The following is a 13,033-nucleotide window of genomic DNA, read 5'->3' on the forward strand; positions in this document are numbered from 1 at the left end:
TTGTATTTGAATACTGAAAAACTAGTTGACTGCCAACCTCGGTAGTAGTGAAGTCTAGGAGTCAAAAACATTGCTCACAAGCTTCTGAATTTGGGTTTAGGGTCTAGGTTGAGTGTTCGAGCTCGAGCCAAACACTGTTAAAAGTTATAGGGCACTGGCCAAACATCTTCAAAACTGCTCGGTCCGGGTTTAGAATTGTCAACGACCCTAGCAGCTCGGCTCACAGCTCATTCACTATCGACCCAAGCCAACAGCTCACTCAACCGACTCGGCTATAGCCTTCGGCTCAGTTGAACCGAACCGAGTAGATGGTTCATCCCTACTACGCCAGCTCGAGCTGATGGTTCACCCCAAGCGAGCCATCTTCTCAGTTGAGCCGAGCCCAGCTGAGCTTGTTATAAAAAATCTCTTGTGGTCTCGCTATCGAGACGAGACGAGATGCGAGCAGTGTCCCCTCTCGTGAGCAACACTAAAAGAATTCCACATTACTGTTTAGCTTACATTTCTCATGGCTTTTGCTTTCCAGTGTAATCAGCCCATGATTTCAAGACGAGTTAAAACGAACGAGCCATTTATCAAACTCGACTGGACTCGAAACTCGACGCGAAAAACTGAATCGGCTCTAAACTCGACTCGAGAGTATTACCTTTGACTTGACTCGAAACTCGACTTGAATTCGAGCCGAGTCGAGTTTTAGCTTGACTTGTGCTCATCCCTATGCGTTAGAAAAAATGGTTGCTTATTATTATTCTGCTAAACTAATTATGTAATAATAACAATGTTGTTATCTAAAATTAAAAATACAGAATATAGAGAAACATTACACTACAACTAATGAGAACACATGAACTGGGGGTGAATCGAAACTTGCCAGTAACTCTAAAATCGATACATGCTTTTTAAAGCGAGTTTCAAACTCTATAATCAACGGGACTCTAGGATAAGCAAACTGATCTGAAAGAACTCCAATATTACATACCCCCCAGCAAACTATTTTCTAATAATAAAGTAGGCCTGCTCATCAGAACACAGTTTATTCATATTAACCCCTTACTGTAAATCGTTAATTATGGCACCCTAGTTGTTGATAAATATTTTTCGCCGGGGCACTTCAGATACTTTACTTTTAAATTCTGTCCACCATCATCCTCAACTGTTAAGAAAAAAGTATTCTTTCAAATGTTCGAACGGTAAAATATTTTCGTTCTCCATCTTTATAAAAACAACACCAATAAAAGTAAAATAGAATGCCGGTATCATTGCACTCCTAGTTCACTCATTGAATGTATTGATTTGGAGCTGTCAAAATCTTCTAGGTGCTTGCAATCAGTACGTGATTATCCTAAGGCTGTCCTCATCTTCCAAAAACAGCAAGTGGCATTACGAACTTATTTGTTTCTCTGTGTGTCGGTGACTGTCGGTGTCGGTAGTTCATGCTTGATTATTTCATACTGAGAATCACTTACAGGAAAACATTTGTTTCAAAAAAAAAAAAAAAAAAAAATCGTTACTCATCCGAAATGTAACGCAAAAAAAGTAACACAAACTAGGTACGTTACTTAAAAATTTGTAACGCGTTAGTTACAGTTACTTTGGAAAAAATGTAACGCGTTACTAGGAAACGTTACTTAAAAAGTAACGCGTTACTTGCGTTACGTTACTTCCCAAGACTGCTAATGCACACCGTTAGTCAAACTCTTAGTACGACGCTCATACAGGGTGCCCCAAAAGTAGGTTTACAGTCCCATACTGATCACCCCACTCTATTTTATATTATTTCTTATTGTTATCAAACAGGTAGACCTAGTTTCTTTAGTATTTGTTCTTAACGTCCTTTTACTTATAACTTAAGTCTGGAACAGTCGAAGAAAAGAAATCCATAAACTAGAATGGTATACTTGATCAATGCAGGGGTTTATACCTACTTTTGGGCCACCCTGTATATGAAAATGTCTCTGAATATGGCAGCATGTTTCTTCCTGGAAACAGCATTGTAATGCTTTCTCTTGCTTACGTGTACCCAAAAACAGCGCACAGAGTCAATAATATGCCTGTAAAAATATGCCATTGAGTGTATCCGCATAAAAGACAAGTGCGAGAAACACTCATCAACATTGCTAGATGGTCATTACACACCATAGTAACCACAATTACTCGTGGAGCTTTGGCTCTACATCTATCATACAACCGTTTTGCTTCACGTGTAACATATCGGAAGATTTCGGTACGATTCGTTGAGCTGCCTTCCGAACGCATACTTGGAACATCAGAAGTGCACCAAAAATGTTATTAAATTTTGAAAACATGGTGAACAAGTGACAAAAATAACATCGAAGATGTAAAACAAAAATGAACAAAACGACACCTACCAGGCAATCTGACAACACTGTAAACTCAGATGATCTTCATAAAGCGCAGGAATCGACACTGGAAAATTTTATGGACGGAAGTTGACTGGAACACACCCTGGTGTTCTATTGGGTGGTGAAATCTGTAGACTAGGTTAAGCTTTACGACTACTTGCGATCACTATAAATTTGTATTATAGTTGAAGAATAATCAACTATACTAAACGAACCAATGGGTACTTCAGATACATCAAAGCAGAATGTCACTCCAGTAATGTTCGTTGATAGTTCTGACCAGGGTTGGATCAACTTTTCCTTAGGCTCTGACGAGAAAATGAATTACTGAATTTTTGGTCGTCTTTCGCCGCGTCGCGTTTGAACGATAAATGGTCTATGGGAAACAAAGTCTGCAAATGGGAATGGGACAATATATTCCTATTACTGCTGCAAGGAAGCCTGCCGGTAGGCAGTGTTACATGTAAAAACTGAAACCTTATTCTTCAACAGAGTCCTCTGTGTTGCGTGGTCCTGTACCAACGTCCCACGGCGAAACTATTCAGCGAATTTTGAGACCAAATACTTGCCCGGTTCCATGTCAACTGTTTCAAACCATCTTCTTCGTAGAAAATGTTTATGGGATGAAACATACATGAAATGGCAGGTTTGTGTTGTATGCAGAATGTTGCACCAATTCCAGAAGTTTCTGGGTAACTACGCGTAACCAGTGACACGGAGTTACCGACCTCAAACCCACTTCCTGTTAGTCAAAGTCTGATATTTCCGTAGCGTAACATCATAGGCCTCTGTAATTGCTCAGTGTAAAGGTTCTCATAGTACGGTGTCAGGAGAGAGTTCCTAGGATATTCGACTTGATATTTCACCATATATTCCACAGAACCTTTATTTCAAACCTCCCCATTTGGACAGTTGGCGACGCTTCTTGGACCAGTTATTATTGCTGATGACTATTAGCAGACTGTAGAAAGGGATCCATTGTTCATCATCTTGGACGATCTGACGCTAAAACCTATCGACGTTAAGATTTCTATAGACGTTTCCAGACAAAGCCCAGATGATGTAAGACACACGGTGTTTGGGATGATATCATCTAAAATATCCTGTCTTCATGAAGCTGAGAGCAAAATATGTAAGGCTGACTGACAATATGTGATATCTTGTTGATTTCTGCTCGAATAAAGGTTTTAGCCCACTTACATAACAGCGGGAATTACAGCAATAATACAAAGAGTGTAGCCATTTTCTCGTGGTTCCCAAATGTGTACGGAAATTGGAATTTAAGAAACTGAGTACAGCTATAGATATACATAAGGAAGAACTGAATTATTGTGATTGCATTACAGGCATTACTTGTACACGTCATATAACATTATTGTGACATAAGTTCCTTTGACGTGACAGATTTTTCTCTCAATTCACCCAATCTTCCCCTTTCACAAAATTATTTTGGACATATTCAAGTGCATTGAAGGTGATTTTTTTTTTTAACTCGTATTAAAATTCAATACCATATAAGAAAGTAACCCAATAATCATCATGAAAACGTTATACGTATTAAGTCACCAAATTTTCATCTTAAGAACTTTACATATCATCACTTCCATATTATTTTAGTCGGTTTCAATATTATACATCTTCTAAATCAAACTTCTAATAACAAGCAGCCAAATGTTTTTATGCATACTTCACTAACTTGCACCCAGTCTTTTTTTTCAAAATCAATAAATCTATACTAAATTCAGACTCATTCAAACTTTATATAACGTGTTTCAACTATAGTCTTTCAGTCGGAAACTTGATTGGTAGACAATTTCTTTGATTTGGTAGACAATATAACATGTAACGTTAGCTTTGTCTCAAAGATTTAGGTAGTTCTAGAACAGAAAGATAACTGTATCTAACGTTTCTTTCATGTTCTTTGACTTTGGCGTATTTCTTCTTGTCCTACCAAATATAGGTCTGAAAATAACTGCAAACAGTTTCGTAAACTCCAGATGTGTCTAATAACAAAGTAACTTGTATAGGCCGCGAAGTTCTCAATGTTTCTTTGGGGGTGTTAGAACTGCTTTAATGCTTTTTTTTTTTTTTCTTTCTAAACATTTCAACTTCAATTGTCTCTATTATGTTTAATCTTAAATAATTACGACTTTAACCCTTATGCGGGCAAGACATTTTTGTAACGTAAACGGGCAACCGGGGCCTGTGAGGCCCAGTATATATTTTAAGTGCAGAATACACAAAATCAATGCCTATTGTCACTTACTGTTTAGACTAGTCTAGAATGTACCGGTATATATTTTTGTCAAGTAGCGAAACTTCGTGTCACGCTTTTGTAAGCCGCCAAGCAGAATAGCAAATCCGGTCCAGACATTTTTGTAACGTAAACGGGCAACCGGGGCCTGTCAGGCCCAGTATATATTTTAAGTGCAAAACACTCAAAATTCAATGTCTGTTGCCGCATACTGTTCCGACTAAAGGTTACAATAGTCACGTGTTCAATATATAATTATGTGACAATTTGATCTAATATTTGACAGGAATTTCACTAAAGTTATACGGGGCCTCCTAGGCCCCGGTTGCCCGGTTACGTCAGGAAAAAATTTTCAAATAAATAAATTAAAAAAAAAAAAAAAATAGCTTTACCAACTCGATGTGTTCATGATTTTAACTTCGACGAAAGATAGAAGAATTCAGTATTTTATGCCTTCCAAATATGTATGGTTATTGAGAAATTTTAGAAAAATGAAGCTACTGGGCCTGGGAGGCCCCGGTTGCCCGGATAAGGGTTAAATCAATTTTGGAAAATATGCTTGTTAACATTTTTTTTTTTAAATCTCCTTCATATAAAAATGAAATTTGTTTTAGCTTTTACAGTTCTTCTGAAGTAATCTTCTTGTATGTGAATTTTAGTTTTATTTGAGTGAGATGAATAAATGTTCTTTCTTTATCTGTATTTTGCTTTCAGTGAACCTACGTATGAAAGTTTCCTTCCTTTCTGTGAAAATTTATCGGCTCAAGACTTCCTTTGTACTTACGAAATACTAATGCCCTAATATATATATTTATAGGGTGTTTCTAAACAACACCGACAATGTTTGGGAGGTGATTCCTAACACTAAGATAAAAGATATAGACCAACCTGGGTGCAAAAATCCATCACTTCCGAGTTATAGGCTGCTGAAAACACGGAAAAATGAACTTTAAAGGTCCACAGCTTCAATACTACGGGACCTATCGTAGTCAGACCAAGACTTCACTTAGGAACCAGTATGTACCCTATCCAAATATCCATATATCTAAGACCCTGGGGTACTTGCGCAACGATTTTTATAGAGGTAGTTGGTGAATACTTCAAATTATATGCTCGTAGCCAAACTACCTCTATAAAAATTGTTGTGTGAGTACCTTAGGATTCTGAAACACGTATTTTTGGATAGCGCATATAGTGAAGTCTTGACCCGATTACTGTAGGTCCCATTGTTTTGGAGCTATGGACCTTTTGAAGTTCATTTTTCATGTTTTTGGCAGCCTAGGAAGCATTTGTGCACCCAGGCTGGTCTTTACTTTTCGCCTTTTCTTTGTGTCAGGAATTACCTCCCAAATGATGATGGTGTTTTGAAAGATCTTTTATATTATATATAGGTCCTATATATATAAGTAAAGAAGGATTTCATACGTTATATTAGATGCATCAGGAGTTTGCAAAATTACTTGCAATTGTTGTCAAGACCTATATTACTGACAAATATATATATATACACTACCCCCGAAAAGTTTCCGTACAAAGTAGGTTTATGCATACTTTACGTGTATTCGAGAAAAAGCAAAGACATATCAATGGAATTTATTTTTATTTGGAACCTACAATATGTATTTGAGTGGAAAATACGGAACTTTAACAGAAATGGACCATTGTTTTGTCAAAAATTTAAAACTGATTCATCAAAGTAGCCTCCACGTGCTGTGATAACAGCTTTACAGTCTTTGGGCATTCGCCGTATTAGTTTCTGTAGAGTTTCGGGCTTGATTGCTATCCAGACTTTGCGAAGACACTCAAATAAGTGTTTCACGCTAGAGGGACGCATCTTTCGAACTGCCCTATCAAGCTCATCCCACTGTAACTCAATTGGATTACAATCCGGTGATTGTGGGGGGCCACGCCATATTCTTGAGATCTCCCTGTTGCTCTTTTTCTGACAAATACCCTCTACAAAGTCGGGATGTGTGTTTTGGGTCATTGTCTTACTGCATGATGAACCCACGACCAATGAGCCTCTTCCCAGATGGTACTGCGTGTCTGATCAAAGTCTGATGATACTGTTTTTTCTGCATTGTACCCTGTATTAGAACTAAATCCCCCACTTGATTGTTACCAAAGCAACCCCACCCCATCACAGAACCACCCCCGTGCTTTACCGTTGGCAAAATACACGACGGAAGCAGTCTTTCGCCCTTGGAGCGACGCACGAAAACCCTGCGTCTATGACTGAAGAGCTCAAACTTTGATTCGTCAGTAAATAATCACTTGTTCCACCGCTCTGGCCCCCAGCTTGCAAATTTTCTTGCCCAGAGCAATTTCTTCTTTTTGTTTTGAGGGTGGAAGAGTGGTTTCCTAGTTGCCACACGACCGTTTAGTCCCACATTAACTAACCGCGTCCGGACAGTTTCATAGCTGATCGGCTTTTCGCGAGTTTCATTCACTTCAGCTTGTATTTGGGGCACTGTTTTCAACCTGTCGTGTTTGCTTGTCTCTATAATGTACTTGTCCCCCTTGCAGTAGTAGCTCTAGGCCTTCCAGATCTTGCTCGAGAGCGACTTTCCCCTGTTTCAGCAAATCGTTTTAAGGTATCATGCACTGTAGTATGGGGTATTTTTACTTTTGCGGCTATTTCCCGTATTGTATAGCCGTCTTCTCATAAAGTAACTATTTTTGCTCTCGTTTCAATGCCCAATTCCCTTTTCGTACGGGGCATTATGATGACTAATAGGGAACACTTTACACCTCACTTCAACACACACACACACAACTAGCGTGCAATAGACAACTCCCAACAGTGAGATCTGAGAGAGAAGTAGACAGAGCAGCTTGAGAGACACCTATGAGGCATTTATTGTGTGTTCGAACTTAGTTTTGCAGTATAATGGCCGTTTTGTATCGCACGCGTACGTAATGCACCATCACAACGGCGCGATATTTAAGTTTATTTTTCTTAATTCATCCACAACAGGCCAAGACCTTTTCTCCCGTCGGATTCTACAATGTTTCACCTTTTATTTGTGAGCAAATTATAATGCATTCTTATGTTACATTTTGAAAATTTCTTTATTTCGTGTTTGTCCGGAAACTTTTCGGGGGTAGTGTATATATATATCTTTAAGAAGAACAAGATATAATTATATTCTTCTTTCAGAGTTATTTCTACAATTGAGACAACATAAACTTACCCAAAATCATCATCAAAATTAAATATGTACACAAGTTGCTGATGTATACACAAAAATTTTTACTTGCAAGGAATAAAAAGGAATCATGAATAGCAAAATTACTTTTTCAGAAAAGTTTGCTTATTATTATTATTATTATTTAATATCTTCTCATGTGACGTGTTGCAATAATGATGCTTTCAGGTTCAAGAGATGACAATATAGGGTTTTAATTATAAAAAAAAAAAAAAAAAAAAAAATTACTAAGGATCATTACCTTATGTTGCATTAGTTCCTTATATTGCAATGATTCTCTGCCTATCATATAAACGTTGAGTTTAATAATTCATACAAGGTGATTTGGAAATAAGTCACTTTTTATCAAACACGTTCACAAAACTCAATAATGAAAATATGTAACAATGTCTTAATAAATAATTAAACTTGTTGGGAACAAGGAGAGGAAACAGGAAAAAAATCATTAAAGAAACCTTGTCATTTACTATTTAAAATTTTACAGAAATTATGCTTACAGACAGTAGTAATTATCCACCACAAGCAATTTCAAGTGAGGCCTTGACTTTTCTTTATAAAAAAATGGAACGTGGCCTATACACAAAAGAAAAAAAAAAGTACAATTAATCACATCTCGTATTCCTTTCACGCAGTCCTTGCTGTCCACTCACATCGCTCTTCACTCATCTCGTCAGAGCACTGGGAAACATAAACCAGAAAAATAATATTATGTATCACATGAACCAATTCTTTTTTGTTTTAAAAGACACGTATCAACAATTACCACGTACCAATCTTCACTTTCAAAAATTAACTGCAGGCGATGGAAGCAGTTTTAGTACAATGAGGCCGCGTTTGAAGATCGTGGGCGTTTGATCTTTTCAATGTTCTTCGTAACAATATCATGGAGTGTAGAGTAGCGGTTTCGCACTTCACAAAGTACCAGCCACAAGCTCACATACTCTTTCTCGTCCAGCTCCTGAACAGCTCGTCGGTAATCCTCAATGTGAGGATATTTGGCCACCTGAAATTAGGTTTGAAGTAATTATTACTGATTCAATACCTAGTTGTATAACCAATTATTTTTACAAAACATTGCAAAATTAAAAATAACAAATTGATTTCGTTTTACACTGAGAAACAACGGCAGAATTTCAGATTATAGTCTTCAATACTGAAACCGAAAGCGATGGACTTTCCACTTCCGGTTTCAATAGAGAGTTGTTTGGAATACGCTTCAGCTATATCGCAAGCAGTTTTTAGCTACCTGTTATAAGTTTTGTTCTATGGGATCAATACTGATATTTACAGTGCAAAGATAATGGTGGATACAAAACTTCCTTGCAACGATGCATCGTCTTATGATAGGATCTTGAAATTATCGGCAAGTCACTTGCCGCAACTGCAAGTTCCATGATCCACAGTCTTGAACTGACCTTTCTGTCTTCACGTACGATTTTTCTGTTTTGCTATCGTCCATCAGCTGAGCCGCCGCCTCTTCCTCGAGTTCCTCTCAATTCAAAGAAACGGGTGATTAACCCTTAGGATGGCGAGCATCAACCGAGAGTAAGTGAAACTAAAGTAGTAAGTTACTAAGAGGGAAGGAAATCGGCGACTTCCAGTCGAGAGTACTGAACTAAAGGAGTAAATTTTTCGTTTACTACTGTAGTAAATTTATTTACTCCAAAACTGGTGGAGAGCACCATCAAAGAGTAAGCTACTACATTAGTAACTTAAGGAGTAAAGTTAGAGAGTAAGATGAGTTCTTTGGTTTCTACGTGTTAAATATCGAATTCTATGGATTACCTGGACTACGAAGAATATATGGAGATGGAGGAAGAAGTAGACATCCCAAGAATGAGAGTTTTAGTGGAGAGAAGAGACCTATTTGCAATGTATAGTGACATTGATTTCAAAGAGCGTTTTGGGTTGCTTAAGGAATCTTTTGAGCGGCTGCTTGATATGCTGGAGCCGTTACTGCAGCATAATTCTGACAGGAACCGTGCTTTGTCTCCTAGGCTGCAACTTCTTTGTAGATTGCGAATCCTTCGCACTGGTACTTATCAAATCTTAGCAGGGGATCTCATTAACATATATCGTAATACTGCTGGAAGAGCTTTTAATAGTGTGATAGACAGTTCAATTGCCCACGCCACAGAACAAATATATATATATATATATATATATATATACAGGGTGACCGCGTGACTATGTTACAAAATTTAAGGGATGATTCCTGACACGGAAACAAGAAAAAAAGTTCAAATAAACTTTTGTCCAACGTACATAATTTCGGAGCTACAAGGTGCCGAAGGCGTGGGAAACTGACATTCTAAGCTCTATAGCTCGACTATGGTGAATGATAGAGCTAATGCGGCATGGTCACATCAAAGACACCGAAGCTGCTGTATTCAAAAATGCTTAGGTCGAGATCGTGCAATTCGTGCACAAGGGATTCCCCAAAGAAGCGTAGGGATTCCCGGATAATCTGTCAAGAAAGATGGGTCGAAAAGGATACGGATGAATAGCTGTCCCAACTGCTAGCAATAATGCGTCTGTACTAAGTCGATATCTCGCGCAAGCACAAAATGGCGAACAGTTTTATACATGCCATGTGTGGTTGCATAACGCGCACTAAATAAGAGTGGGGAAAATATGAAAGGAAAATGTGAATAATTTAGTACAAATGGTAAATACATGATAGTACACTGTCCTGTTCATTGTACGTATAGACGCGTTTAATAAAGGGAATAATTATGAAACGTACTAAAATGTTGTACAAACATCACACTATCATTGTTTTCTTTCATGTAGTTTTGTCATTGAAAGCAAGTAAAACTAAGGGGAAAAACCGGAGGATATGGGTGCTTTCTTCCAGGCAGAATCTTTATTTCATTTGATGATACGAGCCGAGGATACTTTTTACGAGAGGGGGATTTTTCCGCCATCCCACGTTAATTTGACCACTGCCAGAGAACAACAGTAAAATATCCGTTTCTTATCATTAGCCGTAATGTGCGTTACCCGAACATTGAAAAAGAACAAGGAAAAACAATTTATCAGGACGTTTGTTTTAGTCGCTGCTTCCGATGTTTGCAGGACTAATTCCGAGATTTTGTCTAGAATGCTTAACATGTCGTATTGTTATCGTTTAGAAGATATTTTGTTTTCACAGACGGTGCTATCACCTGAAGTACACCACAGTTTGCAGGTTCGATCACAAGCATTTGTTCTTCCTTCTGTCGTAGAAAACAATCGAAGGTAAGGAAAGTATAAGACAACCCTACTAGAAGGTGTTGTGGAAGGTGGAAGGTCATTCTTCATGTGGTTTTGTTCGTAGCGTACGAGTTCCTTAGTGCAGTTTGTGCTTTGCTTGTTCGAATGTGAGATCAAATGGAGTATTCGATAGCAGAACTTGCTCACATGATATTTGTATACGGTCAAGCAAATGGCAACAGTCGACAAGCTAATAGGTTATATCGACTGAAGTATCCAGAAAGAAGACATCTAGCCCATACTATGTTTGCCAGACTTTTTCAACGCTTACGAGACACGGGGAATTTACAACCTCAATACTACGACCAAGGAAGACGAAGAACCACAAGTACTCCGAACTTTGAAGAACAAGTGCTTGACCGTTTCACCCAAGACCCAACAGTAAGTACCCGGAAAGTAGCACGTGAAAGGGGAGTAGCACAAGATACTGTTTGGAAAGTAGTACACGAGCAACAGTTACACCCCTATCACCCGCAGAGGGTTCAGGCCTTACGTCCAACTGACTTTCAACCTCGCGTTCGGTTTTGAGAGTGGTTTCTCCAACGCTCTGTAATTGATCCACAGTTTGCTTCCTACCTGCTTTTCACCGACGAAGCTTGTTTTACGAAAGACGGGATATTTAATAGTCACAATAGTCATGTATGGGCAGACGAAAATCCTTATGCAATTGTGGAAAGGGGCCACCAAGACCGATTCGCCATAAATATGTGGGCGGGTATTATCAGTGATCAGATAATAGGTCCATATTTACTACCACCACGATTAACTGCACCAGTGTATACGAGATTCCTGCGAGACATACTTCCAGAGTTATTAGAGGATGTCCCTCTCGGTGTTCGTCAACGGATGTGGTTTCAACATGATGGCGCCCCAGCCCACTTTTCAGCTAGTGCTCGAGAGTATTTGAATCAAACGTTTCGTGACAGATGGATTGGAAGAGGCGGTCCTTGTAATTGGCATGCACGTTCCCCAGATTTACATCCACTTAATTTTTTCTTGTGGGGTCATGTCAAAACACTTGTCTATAAAACGTCTATAGACAACGCAGAAGAACTTAGCACGAATACTCGCTGTCTGTGATACTATAAGAACAGATCCTGGGTTGTTACAGCGGATGCGTCAGATCTTACTGCGACGCTGTAAGCCTGTGTTGAAGTAGAGGGACGCCATGTCCATCACCTATTGTAGGATAATTGGGAGATTTGTCTCGTTTACAGGTAATTGATGATATTCTTGGCTGCATTCAATCCTGCTGTAAAATGTTGATTGAAGACATTATTCCCATTCTTGTGACTTTTGCTTTTAGGAAACAACCTCTTTTGCATTATGGTTGTTTCGCTCAGTTTTGTTTATTTGTTTTCAATGACAACAATACATGGAAGAAAGACTAATAGTGTGATCCTTTTACAACATTTTAGAACGTTTCATGACTATTGCCTTTTATTAAATGCGTATGTTCAATGATAGGACAGCGTAATATCATGTATTTAACATTTGTACTAAATTATTCACATTTTCCTTTCATGTTTCCCATTCTTATTTAGAGCGCGTTATGCAACCACACATGGCACGTATAAAACTGTTCGCCATTTTGTGCTTGTGCGAGATATCGACTTAGTACAGACGCATTATTGCTAGCAGTTGGGACAGCTATTCATCCGTATCCTTTTCGACCCATCTTTCTTGACAGATTATCCGGGAATCCCTACGCTTCTTTGGGGAATCCCTTGTGCACGAATTGCACGATCTCGACCTAAGCATTTTTGAATACAGCAGCTTCGGTGTCTTTGATGTGACCATGCCGCATTAGCTCTATCATTCACCATAGTCGAGCTATAGAGCTTTGAATGTCAGTTTCCCACGCTTTCGGCACCTTGTAGCTCCGAAATTATGTACGTTGGACAAAAGTTTATTTGAACTTTTTTTCTTGTTTCCGTGTCAGGAATCATCCC

General features: G+C 38.5%; 1 protein-coding gene across 2 annotated transcripts in view; it reads right to left on the reverse strand.

Moving 5' to 3' along the window:
• Positions 1-8,271: 8,271 nt before the first annotated feature.
• The window catches only part of REG (proteasome regulator gamma), a 37,984-nt gene continuing 33,222 nt past the window's right edge, over positions 8,272-13,033 (reverse strand). For both annotated transcript variants that reach the window (XM_081741494.1, XM_081741493.1), the window contains one exon: positions 8,272-8,829. In XM_081741494.1, coding sequence (XP_081597620.1) covers positions 8,641-8,829 — 189 coding nt within the window. In that variant the 3' untranslated portion in view covers positions 8,272-8,640. The remainder of the gene's footprint in view (positions 8,830-13,033) is intronic.

This window comes from Thermobia domestica, chromosome 15 (genome assembly GCF_964235325.1).
Source record: "Thermobia domestica chromosome 15, izTheDome1.hap1.1, whole genome shotgun sequence".
Taxonomy (NCBI): Eukaryota; Metazoa; Arthropoda; class Insecta; order Zygentoma; family Lepismatidae; genus Thermobia; species Thermobia domestica.